General features: G+C 44.8%; 1 protein-coding gene across 1 annotated transcript in view; it reads right to left on the reverse strand.

The window, feature by feature from the left end:
• Positions 1-563: 563 nt before the first annotated feature.
• Positions 564-14,077, reverse strand: part of ATG14 (autophagy related 14) — a 30,154-nt gene continuing 16,640 nt past the window's right edge. The window contains exons 6-10 of the mRNA XM_070749731.1: positions 10,581-10,810; positions 8,686-8,803; positions 6,610-6,700; positions 6,414-6,499; positions 564-3,731 (exon numbers count right to left, since the gene is read on the reverse strand). Of these exons, the coding sequence (XP_070605832.1) occupies positions 3,425-3,731; positions 6,414-6,499; positions 6,610-6,700; positions 8,686-8,803; positions 10,581-10,810 (832 nt within the window). The 3' untranslated portion in view covers positions 564-3,424. The remainder of the gene's footprint in view (positions 3,732-6,413; positions 6,500-6,609; positions 6,701-8,685; positions 8,804-10,580; positions 10,811-14,077) is intronic.

A 14,077-nucleotide genomic window follows, 5' to 3' on the forward strand; every position in this document is an offset into this window, starting at 1 on the left:
CATTACAATAAGGTTGTAGTGGTGTTTGAACTGCTAGGAAATTACTAAGAAAAAGGTTTGTTTCAAACCTAGGTTTGAGCCAAACATTCAAATATAACAGGTTTCTGCCAGTTATTAGTTCCAATATTTACAGTCAATATCAACTTTATTTGATTAGTCAATCGACCATATCAAAGCGAGGAAAAGGACATTGGTCGTCATAACGACCGATAACCTGTCATTTATAAGCTTCCTTTCAATTTTCATCTCTTAGTTATAAAATTAGCTACATCTGGATGGCTAAAATTGCCCTGAGTCATCAGAGCAGGCGGTATATAAATCCAATTAATAAAGTGCATGGCAAGTTAGGGAAAAAGGGCTGTCTGGGGTTGTAACCAGTGAAAAGAATCATGACGAATCTCTACTTTAAATTCTTGATAATGTAAACACTAGATATTTTTAGCATGAAATGTGTATGTTCTCCTTCATTGTGTTCTGCAACCGAAACCTATGCACTTGAACAGTAAGTAATAGTTCCAATGATAACAGTAATATCAGAACAGGAAAAATCAAACCAAGCAATCTTACAAAAACCCCAAAGATTTATTGCAGTAGTTCAATTTTAAAAACACATTTGCATTTAGTTAGGACTACTAGTTTTGAAAGTGGCACCACAAGGTCATGACCTAAAAAAAAAAGAAGAAGCTATGGATTTAGGGATATTCAATTGGCAATCCTTGTTTGGGGAACCAATTTTCAAGCAGCAAACGGCTTACTGTATTTCTAGTAAACCCATGTTGAGATTCTTGGGCCTAAATATACAGCTAGCTCTACCTTTGTTGATACCGTATCATCTTGCAAAATGCACAATTAGTGATGTAAAACCCAGGATACCCATCAATGGTATTCTCATCCACGAAGCAGAATGTTCCTCTTATTGCACGGTAATTTTAGAAACAACTTATAGATAGCTCTAGAAGTGTAAAAACATTTTTTTAAAATATTTTTTTTTTCTTGGAAGGGAACTTCACCCCACACTATTACTATTTGGATGCCTTTTAGTGGCCTCCGAAAGCAGCGTTCCACTGTTGAAGGAGAGAGGCACCATTTTAAGAAGTTGAAACTGATAAGTGAAAAGGATTCGTGACTTACTGGCTTTTATGCTTATTTCCCTCAGTTCCCTAGAAATGATTTCCAAGCATTTGCTTTCAAAAAATAAGCAGTAGAAAAAAGGAACACACAACAGGAGGAAAAGTAAAGTATTTACAGCGTTGAGAGCCGCCTGCCTCTCTCTCCCAGTCACACTGTTAAGCAGCCCATATCACCTGCAACTAATAAAGTGCCTTTCTTCTTACAAATTTCCACTTGTTTCATTAACAGTAGGTAACAGCAGATTTTTGAGACAAAGTCCAAAGTACTCACGATTCCATCCACTGCCACTTCATTTGTAAACCAACATGGCTCCTATAGAAGCCAGTAAAGACATGCTTAGGGATCATTATATTGCTATCTTTCTATATGAAGTCATGAATGGAAGTCATAGCATCTGGTTTTAAATCAAAACACCTAACTAACACAATCTTTGGTTTAGCAACAGAAATATAAAGTAGTTCTCCTCCAGATAAATCCCTATTTTGGGGGGATAGCAAAAGTTACTTAGAACTTTATGCATAGCAAAGTTACTTAAAACTCTATGCACTTCCAGGCTTAAATAGAAGACCACAGAAACACTGAATGAAACTTATCTGCCAGGTCAGAAGTTCTTGCATGACTGCAAATCTTTGCAATACAGGAAAAAGGTGCCCAACACAAAATCTCCAAAGCATTCATGTTGGACAAGAAGTGTGTGTGTGTGTGTATTCTTCAAGGGAGGATATTCAACATCATAGGTGTACCTGCTGTGCTGAAAGGCTGAACTGGCTCCAAGGCAGAAAAACATCTAAAAGTCACATTGGCTAGGACTATTAACTGAAAACACAGAGTCCACAAATGGGGCAGCATACAAACTGTAGAAGCTACAGTTGCGTAGCCCAATTTATTTTGACTCACAAGGCAACAGGAAGGCAGAAAACTGCTTTATGAAGGAGCAAGTGACTATATGCCATTTTCTCCTTACTCCATTACAACGTAAGCAATCCCTACCCAGACCTGTTGGTCACAGAGATATTTTCTCACTGGAGTTCCACACACGATGGTTTGGAAGATGCGCTCAGTGAGAGTCAATAATTCTTATGATCAAGTAGACATGTTGGCATGAAAGACGTGACGAATCGTCAAATTAGCCTGACTTCCAAGACTGTCCCTCGTCCTTTTCAATGGGAAGAGTAATGCAAAACTGGCTCCCCCATTCCCCAAGTTCTAATTTCAGCATGGACAGCCAACACTGCGGACAAAGAAAAACACAGACATGCAAACTGACATGGCCCAGGAAGCATCTGAAATAGATCTAATATATAAACCCATGTTAAAGAAAGATGGACAAGAATACTACAGTGAACATGGAAAGCTTTTTTTTTACTTCCAAAACCCCTCTCGAAATTACAATAGAATTTAAATTCTATGTACAACATGCTGTATCCACTAACAGGATACTAAAAGGAGGAGAAGTCTCATGTTCTCATCTCGGGAGTGCCAGCTTTCCAAAAGACAGAGAACAATTAGTACACAAAATCAAACTGCAAGAGAACTGTGCTTCCACCTTGCGAAAGAATGTATGGATACAAACTTTCTGACCACAGCAGAGTGGCGCTATATTTGCAAAATATTACGGGCCAGCCTTTCTTTGGTGTCGGGTGCTAGAACAAGGAGCCTGGGAATTCTGGATGGCTCACTGTGGAAAATATTCAGAAAGATCTTCTAATGGAGGAATGCAACACATACAAAAGATTTTTTTTTTTCTTTTTAGAAAAGGATGATTTTCTGTATTAAAATTATGGCAACAGAGTTTAGAAACTCATTTAAAAAGCATCATTTGCCAGAAGGTTCCTGAAATGTACATTTGTGTGGTTAGGTTTGTCAATGATGCACACGCCATCACACCAAGAAGTCCAAGGGCGTCGCCAGAACCGATAAACCAGGATGAGTTTAAACAGTTGCATGGCACTCGGATTGCTTTCTTCCATGATTCTTGTCCTGTTTCCGTGCTTCAAATGATTGCCTTTCTTAGCTTCTTTTAAAAAATACAGACTAGAAACAAAATGTGCAGGTAATTCTTTTCTCTTCAACACACACACACGCATACCCACAAAAAGACTGTGACTCAGAACTGCTGAATTCCATTGCAGATGTCAGAAAATGGGAGGAGCTTACACCTTGAGCAAAGAAATAGTTGCTGGGGCTTCTTGCAAATGAAAGTCAGACACCCCCCCCTGTTGTTCCAGGCACTATACAACTGACTCACAAAGTCTTCTACAGTGACGGTGGGTCATAGAGGCCCAGTTATTTCTTAGCGGTGTCCAGTGTAGGCCTTAAACCAAGAGGTAACTGAGGCTGCTGCTGAGGAGATCATGCCACCAGCACTGCTGCTGGCTATCGGTTGAGAAGCCTGTGTGCTCTGGCTCTGCAGCATCTCTAACGGCTGGGAGGGGATATCGCAGAACCGTGGGCTGGGCAGGTTCTCCCAGTCTGTTCCAAGGTCAGTTTCTTCATCACTTATGTGCTCATCTCCACTGTCATCTGTTTCGCCAGCACCGCTGGGGTCCACAAACTCCATGGAATCTTCCAAATCGGCACTGATCTCAAATGGTCCAGATCTATTGGGGGAGGGGAAAAGAATAGGAGGGAGGGAGGGAGGAAGAAATACGCTTTAGTCGCACACTTGGTAGCAAAAATGGAAACAAGCGCTCATTTAATGTTGAAAGGTGCATGAAATGAAATAAACAAATCAAAGCTGAGGATGTGCACTGGCTGCCAATTGGTTTCCGGACTCAATTCAAAGTGTTGGTTACGACCTATAAAGCCCTACATGGCATTCGACCAGATTACCTGCGGGACCACCTCCTGCTACATGAATCCCAGCAACCAGTTAGGTCCCACAGAGTCTGCCTTCTCCAGGTCACATCAACTAGACCAGTGACTTTCAACCTTTTTTGAGCCGCGGCACATTTTTTACATTTACAAAACCCTGGGGCATATTGAGCGGGGGGGGGGGGGCGGCTAAAAAAAGTTTGGACAAAAAAATTCTCTCTCTCTCTTCCTCCCTTTCGCTCTATTTCTCTTTCCCTCCCTCTTTCTCTCCCTTCCTCTTTCTCTCTCTCTCCATCCCTCTTTCTTCCTCTTTCTTCCTTCCTCTTTTTCTCTCTCTTTTTCTCTCCCTCCCTACCTCCCTCTATGCCTTTCTCTCTCTCCTTTCCTCCCTCTCTCTCTCCCTCTCTCTCTCTCTCTTGCTTTCTCTCTCTCTCGCTTTCTTTTTCTTGTTCTCTCTCTCTTGCTTTCTTTCTCTCCCTCTCTCTTGCTTTCTTTCTCTCTTTCTTTCTCTCTCTCTTCCTTTCTTTCTCTCTCTGAGCTTCACGGCACACTTGACTGTGCCTCGCGGCACACTAGTGTGCCACGGTACACTGGTTGAAAAACACTGAACTAGACAATGTCGTTTGGCGGGAACTAGGGGAAGTGCCTTCTCTGTGGGGGCCCTGGCCCTCTGGAATCAGCCCCCCCCCCTGGAGATTCGTACTGCCCCCCCGCCTTTCGTAAGAGTCTTAAGACTCATTTATGTCGCCAGACTTGGGCCAATTAGACCTTAGCCCAGTGGTTCTCAACCTGGGGGTCGGGACCCCTTTGGGGGTCAAATGACCGTTTCACAGGGGTCACCTAAGACCATGAAAAAAGGCAAATTTCCCATGGTGTTAGGAACTAAAGCTTCTATTCTGGTGCCTTGGAACGTATTTTTACAATCCGACCAATCAGGCGTTCACAGTGGGGGTGTCCCTCTAACCTTCCTGCCAATCCGTTTAAAGCTCTGTTGGGAGAATTGGTGCTAGACTTATGGTTGGGGGTCACAACATGAAGAACTGTATTAAGGGGTTGCGGCATTAGAAAGTTTGAGAACCACTGCCTTAGCCCCTAACCAACAAATGATTGTATGATTGCTGTATGAATGGGTGAAATTGACTTTAAAATAACTAGGGATTTTATCTGTAGATGGTTATGTAATTTTAATTTCATTGGATTTAGTTTTACTGTAATCTTCTGTTTTTTAATATGTTGTAAGCTGCCCCAAGTCCTCGGAGAGAGGCGGTATAGAAATCCAATAAATAAATAAAACAAATGTGACACCTGTGGCTGAACAACTAACTTGGAATCTCATCAGAGCAAGCTTGCCCGATGGAGCAAATTTTTTTTTTAAAAGGTCACAGAATAAGGGAATAAACACTTGGAAGATCCCATAAAACATCAATTTATAAAAAGTATTGTTTTACAGGAAGGACATTTTGGTACAGTGATACCTTGTCTTACAAACTTAATTGGTTCCGGGACGAGGTTCTTAAGGTGAAAAGTTTGTAAGACGAAACAATGTTTCCCATAGGAATCAATGGAAAAGCGATTAATACGTGCAAGTCCAAAATTCACCCCTTTTGCCAGCCGAAGCACCCCTTTTTGAGCTGCTGGGATTCCCCTGAGGCTCCCCTCCATGGGAAACCCCACCTCTGGACTTCTGTGTTTTTGCGATGCTGCAGGGGAATCCCAGCATCGCAAAAATGAGCGCTTCGCTGGCAACAGAAGTCTGGAGTTGGGGTTTCCCAGCGAAGGGAGCATCAGTGAAATCGCAGCATCGCAAAAACACAGAAGTCCTCGAAACCCCACCTCCGGACGTCTGTTTTTGTGATGCTGCGATTTTTCTGAGGCTCCCCTTGCTGGGAAACCCCACCTCCAGACTTCCGTTGCCAGCGAAGCGCCCGTTTTTGCGCTGCTGGGATTCCCCTGCAGCATCACAAAAACACGAAAGTCCGGAGGTGGGGTTTCCCATCGAGGGGAGCCTCAGGGGAATCCCAGCAGCACAAAAACGGGTGCTTCGCTGGCAACGGAAGTCCGGAGGCGGGGCATCCCAGCGGCGGCGGTGGGTTTGTAAGGTGAAAATAGTTTGTAAGAAGAGGCAAAAAAATCTTAAACCCCGGGTTTGTATCTTGAAAAGTTTGTATGACGAGGCGCTTGTAAGATGAGGTATCACTGTATATGATTTTCTGAATCATATACCAAAATCTGTAATTGAAAAGGCCCATCCCATATCCCTGGACCGGATTCTTTTTTCTCTCTGACTTGGGAGAGTTGGTGATGATTGGATGTTATTGGGGTCATGTATTGAATATACAGCAGCTTATCAAACTTCACTATTGTTTACAGAGATATTTGAGACACAGAGGGGATGCTAGTAGACTCTTCTAGAAAGCTGGTGATGGCAAGGAAGAAAGTGGGGCATTTATCATTGAACTGTTTCTTACCTTCCCAAATGTTCTGTCTCAGGACTGACCAAGTACATCAAGTTTCTGAGTGTATGTAGAGGGTGCAGAAGATCTAAGTTGACATGCTGGAAAAGCATATGAAGGAAAGCAGAATACTCATCAGGCAGGACTTGAAAGATGAGGAGGAAACAATGTAAAGCCTTCCAAGAAGGAAAAGAAACCAAATGAAAACTACCTGAGAAAAGCAAAGGTAAAGGATATTGGCATTTAGCTTTTTCACTGCCCAGGTGAATTTCCTCCTGCTAAGATTTTCTCCGCAGAACTCACTGCAAAATACATTAAGGTGCAAATATTAAGGCATAAAATCTTAAACAAGGCAAATAAACGGACATGTTTTTGATCACACTGATCTGGCAAAATAGTTTTGTTGGAATAGCCAACAGAAAAAGAACAAGTCTCATCCAGTTCTATTTTCCATTTCCAAGAGGAGCCACTATTACAGAATTGTGTATGTAATTCCTCCCTCCCTCTTTTAACATCCAATCATACTGATTTGCAAAATTGAACATAATTAACACCATTTCACAAAACAACCCCCTAAGTCTACATTAAGGATTCGTCTCTGTAGTTTAACTTTTGCAGAGGCTTAGGAAACTTTCCATTTGGGATTTACTTGTGTGTGTGTGTGTATTTATTTAATGTCCATTTACTCCAATGATATAAATGCCAGGAATGTTACAGCTCTGGATGGTCAGTATTTTAAAAAATGAAGTTTGCTGTTCACCACCTCTATAGTTTTATTACCATAGGAACATAGAAACATAGAAGACTGACAGGAGAAAAAGATCTCATGGTCCATCTAGCCTGCCCTTATACTATTTCCTGTATTTTATCTTACAATGGATATATGTTTATCCCAGGCATGTTTAAATTCAGTTACTGTGGATTTATCGACCACGTCTGCTGGAAGTTTGTTCCAAGGATCTACTACTCTTTCAGTAAAATAATATTTTCTCACGTTGCTTTTGATCTTTCCCCCAACTAACTTCAGATTGTGTCCCCTTGTTCTTGTGTTCACTTTCCTATTAAAAACACTTCCCTCCTGGACCTTATTTAATCCTTTAACATATTTAAATGTTTCGATCATGTTCTCCCTTTTTCTTCTGTCCTCCAGACTATACAGATTGAGTTCATGAAGTCTTTCCTGATACGTTTTATGCTTAAGACCTTCCACCATTCTTGTAGCCCGTCTTTGGACCCGTTCAATTTTGTCAATATCTTTTTGTAGGTGAGGTCTCCAGAACTGAACACTGAACCATCTCTGAATCCAGTCATATACTTGGTTGTCTGTCAACCTACAATTATTAATGTAGTACAGTGATCCCTCGGGTTTTGCGAGGGTTCTGTTCCAAGACCCCTCGCGAAACTCGATTTTTCGCGATATAGCGGTGCGGAAGTAAAACACCATCTGCGCATGCGCGGCCTTTTTTTTCATGGCCGCACATGCGCAGATGGTGGAGTTTGCGTGTGGGCGGCGGGGAAGACCCAGGGAAGGTTCCTTCGGCCGCCCAACAGCTGATCTGCTCCGCAGCACGGCAGCAGCGAGGAGCCGAAGATGGGGTTTCCCCGTTGCCCAGGCAAAGGGGAAACCCCATCTTCGGCTCCTCGCTGCTGCCGCGCTGCGGAGCAGATCAGCTGTTGGGCGGACGAAGGAACCTTCCCTGGGTCTTCCCGCCGCCCAGGCAAAGGGGAAACCCCAAGATCGCTTGCCGCTTGCCCGTTCACCCGCCCGGCTGCTCGCTTGCCCGTTCACCCGCCCGCCCGCTCCGCTTGCCCGTTCACCCACCTGCCCGGCCGCTTCGCTTGCCCGTTCGCCCGCCCGTCCGGCTGCTCGCTTGCCCGTTCGCCCGCCTGCCCGGCCGCTCCGCTTGCCCGTTCGCCCGCCCGCCCGCTTGCCGCTCGAGAGCAAGAGGGGGAGAGATAGAGAAAGAGAGAGAAGGAAAGAAAGAGATGAGAGAGGGAGGAAGAGAGTGTGAGAGAGGAAGAAGCAAGATAGAGAAAGAGAGAGAGAAAGAAAGATGAGAAAGGAAGGGAGTGACGTCATCGGGTGGAAAAATCGCGATATAGCGTTTCGCAAAGATCGAGATCGCGAAACTCGGGGGATCACTGTACTTTGAAATCTTAGGAACTCAAAATTTTGTGTATATGAAGTGCTATATTATAATGGCTACAATTCCTAGAGTCTGTCTTTCAACATAACGTTCGCAAAAAACATTTCGGCATGTGTTCTAACTCCTTCTAGATTCCTTACCTGTTATATAGCTTTTTGGGAAGGTTTACATCCAGTATAAGTGACAAAATGTTAGTCAGCTGAGTTGCATAGCACAAAGCAGCACTGATGGTATAAGCAGGATTGTTATGCTCCATGTCTAGAATAGAAGGGGGGGGGGGGTCAGTTTTGATGGCCACTCCAGAAAAAGGCAGAATCCAAGAATTCACAATATGCTACTCATGGAGAACAAAATATCCATAACAACTATGCATGCTGTTTGTGGAATTCCAAATTTAAATAAAAAACACTTTAAAAAAAATAATATTTGTAAAGTCTCACAAGATCTCTAAGTGTCACTAAAGTTCTTGTGTTAGATCTCTAAGAGGTTTTTTTGGGGGGGGGGGAGACAACTAAAGCATAGAGATCAGACAATTTGTTTGCTTGTGAGATTTCTGAGATGCAATGCCAGTTAATGAGCTATCTTCTTCTCAATTATGAGAGCTAAAAAGACGCTTTGGGGAAACTCTCTAGCCAATATTATGTTCTGCAATTCTTAGGCTCCCCATGAAAATCATGGCTCAGTCAGAAGGTACAGTGGTACCTCGGTATTCGACCATAATCCGTTCCAAATGTGTGGTCGAGAACCGATTTGGTCGAGTACCGAATTAATTTATCCCATAGGAAATAATGGAAATGGGTTTAATTGGTTTCCAGCCCCTATTTCCTTTATTTCCTATGGGATACAGATATGAGGTCTAAGCACTCCAAGCTGTAGTTAGGGTGGGGCAGTTTCGGGGGGGGGGGGGCTCCTTAGTGGTTCGTCTTTCCTTTAAGCAGTTACACCAGCTTTCTCTTTCCTGAGAGTAGCAACGGCAGCAGAGGCTTTCCTTAGAGCAGCAACAACGCCGGGAACGTCAGAGGCTTCCCTTTCTCATCTCACGTTCCCGGCGCCGCTGCTGCAAGCTTGAGCAGAGCTGCGGAGCGGGGCGTTCACACTCTTTCCTCCCGGTGGCCGGCCGAGGGGAGCCCGGAGGGGAAAGGAAGACCTTCGGAAAGGCGAGGAACGAAGGGGAAAAAAGAGGCGGGGGAGGGAAGGGAGGGAACCGGGGGGCGACAGGAGAAGAAATCACTAAAGACTCGGGGATTAAAAGGAGCCGCTTTTGTTCGACGGCGCGCTAATAGCAGCAGCCAATAAAACGCCTCACGCCCCCTCGTTTGGGGGCGAAGTAGGAGGGGGGAAAAACGCCGAGGCTGCGAGTGGGGGGCAGAGGGAGACGAAAGGGCTGGATTCTAATCCTCGCCTTTCTTGAGGGGGGGGGAGGAGGAGGAGAGCCAAGGAGTCACTTTATCAATGGCGGCAGCGCACGAGTCAAGGGCAAAGGCTTCCCTTTCTCATCTCACGCTCCCGGCGCTGCTGCTGCTCTAAGGAAAGCCTCTGCTGCCGTTGCTACTCTCGGGAAAGAGAAAGTTGGTGTAACTGCTTAAAGGAAAGGAGCCCCCCCGAAACTGCCGGTATTGCAGCCCCCACCCCCCACTCCCTACAGCTTGGAGCACGACTGGGAGGCTGTTTAGTGGGCGGCCAGAATGGGCGTGTCGGATTCCAACTTCCATTCCTTCTCACCCCATCCCCTCATTTCGGATAATAAACAAAATTTTCTGTGGCTGTTCGGTATCCGAATTTTTGTTCAGATACCGAAGCAAATTTTTGCCGAAAATTTTGTTCGCTATCCGAAATGTACGAGAAAGGAAGCGTTCGAGTACCGAGGTACCCCTGTACTTTGTGGTACCCCTGTGCTTTTCTTACATTTCACTAAGCCAAATATCAGGGCAGGATCATCAAATTTGCATTTCAATATTAATTTTAAAAAATGATGAAGAATCCAGCTGAGTCTTTTTCTTAAAAAAAGTTTAAATGACACCTAAATGACCATTACCTGGTCCTTGTGTGGTTTTCTTCTCTTCTACCCAATTGTAGTAAGCAGAATAATCCCCATTGTTGGGAAGGGTTATCCAAGGCCCTGTGATGCCAATGCTGGTGTCTCCATTATGGTCATCACACACCCATCGCCCCGAAAGGTAGGTGGTCCTCCTGGCTTCTGCAAGCTTGCTTACGGTACTGGAGGTCATGGCATTCTCGCTCTCTGAAGATACATCTGCGGAGTCCCTAGAGGAAGAGCAAGGAACGGTTACTCGAAGGATTGCAGAGTCGTTTGGATATTATTCCAAAAAGAGTACAGTGGTAGCTCTACTTACGAGCTTAATTTGTTCCGTGACCAGGTTCTTAAGTAGAAAGGTTTGTAAGAAGAAGCAATTTTTCCCATAGGAATCAATGTAAAAGCAAATAATGCATGCGATTGGGGAAGCCACAGGGAGGGTGGAGGCCCTGTTTCCTCCCAGGAGATGCCTAGAGAGGCTCCACAGACACTTCTCCCCACCTTTTCCAGCCTTGTTTCCTCCCAGGAGATTCCTAGAGAGGCCTCACAGAGGCTTCTCCCCGCCTTTTCCAGCCCTGTTTCCTCCCAGGAGATTCCTAGAGAGGCCTCACAGAGGCTTCTCCCCGCCTTTTCCAGCCCTGTTTCCTCCCAGGAGATTCCTAGAGAGGCCTCACAGAGGCTTCTCCCCGCCTTTTCCAGCCCTGTTTCCTCCCAGGAGATTCCTAGAGAGACTCCACGGAGGCTTCTCCGTGCCATTTCCAGTTACAGTTTCAGAGGCTCAAGTTTGTAAGTGGAAAATGGTTCTTGATAAGAGGCAAAAAAATCTTGAACACCCGGTTCTTATCTAGAAAAGTTCGTAAATAGAGGCGTTCTTAGGTAGAGGTACCACTGTACAGTGATCCCTCGATTTGCGCGTTCTCGATTAGCGCGAAACGCTGCAACGCGGTTTTTCAAAAAATATTAATTAAAAAATAAGTCCGCGTTTTTTTTGCTATACCACGGTTTTTCCCACCCGATGACGTCATACGTCATCACCAAGAGTCACTTCTCTGTCTCTGTCTCTTTCTTTCCTGTCACTATGCTTCAATCATTTTCTCATTTCTCTTTTTTCTCCCCTTTTTTCTATCATTTCTCTCTCTCTTTCTTCCTCTCTCACACTCTCTTCCTCCCTTCTCTCTCCCCCCCTCCACTTGCCCACGAGAAGAAAAAAAGCAACCTCTGCCGGGCAGCTCCCCTTGTGCCCCCGCTTTGTGCCTGCCTCTTTTGGGGATTTTTTTTTCTTTTCTTTTTTGCGCTGGCGGCGGGAGCTGTTGGGGAGGGCTCTGCCGGGAAGGCCTCTCAGCTGCAGAGCCGAATGGGGGCGGAGGCAACAGCGGAGCCCGGCGCTGGGGCCATGCGAGGCTGTTCATCCAGGGGGGCGTGGTCTGGCAAGTCGCCCTCCTTTCTCTCTCTTTCTCAAGATCGCTTGCCGCTTGCCTATTGCAGCGAAGGAGGCGAAGCAAGGCTCCAAGCTGCAAAGCGGCAAGCGATCTTGGGGATTCCCCTTTGCCTGGGCGGCGGGAAGACCAAGGGAAGGTTCCTTCAGCCGCCCAACACCTGATCCGCTCCGCAGCGCGGCAGCAGCGAGGAGCCGAAGATGGGGTTTCCCCTTTGCCTTTACCCCATCTTCGGCTCCTCGCTGCTTCCGCGCTGCGGAGCAGATCAGCTGTTGGGCGGCTGAAGGAACTTTCCCTTGGTCTTCCCCGCCGCCCACACGCAAACTCCACCATCTGCGCATGTGCGGCCATGAAAAAAATGGCGCACATGCGCAGATGGTGGTTTTTACTTCCGCATCCAGTATAACGCGGAAATCGGTTAGCGCGGGAGGTCTTGGAACGTAACCCCCGCGCTAACCGAGAGATCACTGTATATATGATAGAAGGAGGTGTGATTAATATGTTACACAAAAGAACTATGTTTGCAGCTTTGTGCCATCTATGTGGATAAGGAAGAACACCAATTTTTTGGGGAGTGAGCCTTGTCATTATGGAATGAATATTTTCAGTGCCTGGTGAGCTTAGAGATGAGAAGGGCTTCTGAGAAGAGAGGGACTGGAATAACTAAGGATAGAGCAAGCAGGCTGGTGATGATGCAGAGCAAGCCAAAGATGGAAGAAACAGTTGCTAACCTTCTCTATTCATGCCAGTAAACCCCCTCCCCACCCAGAACTCTTTAAAGAAACTTGGCCATGAAATAACTCACTTCGTTGATGAAGAATTGAGCTAATCAGTTTCCTCCAGCAAGAATGTCAGATGGTAGGCAAAGCAGATGATTCTTGTAAAGGAAAAGGACTCCCTAAACTACTTTGGCTGAATTTAAGAACTCTACTATCAAGATAGCGTATTTCTCATAATGGACACTATAATCTAATGACAGACGGAAGGTTCAGGAGAAAGTGTATTTATTTTAAGGCTCTCTCTTTGAGAGTGAAGGGCCAAATGTAAATAAATTACTTTATTGCATTTTCTTATTTCCATTATCCTCCCGACACTTACAACTGCTTGTCTGTTCCTCGCCTCTATATAAAGGCCCTACTGGTACTTTCACAACACATGCTTGGAACTGTATTTAAAGCATTTCAAGCAATTATTACCAAACTAGGTAACATTACACAACCGGTTCAGCTTTGCAGAAATAAAAGTAAAAATGCCAGAGACTGCAAGAGAAGAATCTAGAAGAATCGGGACAAGGTCTGAAAAGAGAGTCTACTCCTTCAAAGTATTTGCTAGTCCTGGAGAAGACCAGGCGGCAAAGATCACGTAGAGAAGAGACTGTAACTTATCCAAGAACTTTCAGCAACAGGTTGAAGAGCTCCAGTCCAAGCAACCCATTTAAGGAAGGAGTTTAGAGGAAGCGCTTTCTGTTGAAAAGGGGATCAATAGAGTGCTGTCTACCTATGTGATAGGCCAGTGTGTTGGCCTATCCAAAATAATACCTTCTGAAACTCTCTTAATTATATCCTTTCTATGCAAACTTGTTGATTACAATCTTGTATACAGATCACAATTGAGCCCAGAAAAAGATCTATTAGTAAGAGTGATGTTTGAGTGAATTTTGCCCCATTTTACAATTCTTCTTCTTCTTCTTCTTCTTCTTCTTCTTCTTCTTCTTCTTCTTCTTCTTCTTCTTCTTCTTCTTCTTCTTCTTCTTCTTTTTCTTCTTCTCCTCCTTCTTCATCATCATCATCATTATTATTATTATTAATTAGATTTGTATGCCGCCCCTCTACGGAGACTCGGAGCGGCTCACAACAACAAAATACAGTACAAATCTAACGATTAAGAACAGTTTAAAACCCATTAATATAAAAAACAGTCATACATCCCAAACAAACCATAAATAAAATGGAACGGCCTGGGGGAATCAATTTCCCCATGCCTGATGGCAGAGGTGGGCTTTAAGGAGTTTGCGAAGGGCGAGGAGGGTGTGGGCAGTCTAGATCTCTGGGGGGAGTTGAT

The sequence above is a fragment of the Erythrolamprus reginae genome, chromosome 1, assembly GCF_031021105.1.
Source record: "Erythrolamprus reginae isolate rEryReg1 chromosome 1, rEryReg1.hap1, whole genome shotgun sequence".
NCBI classification, from domain to species: Eukaryota; Metazoa; Chordata; class Lepidosauria; order Squamata; family Dipsadidae; genus Erythrolamprus; species Erythrolamprus reginae.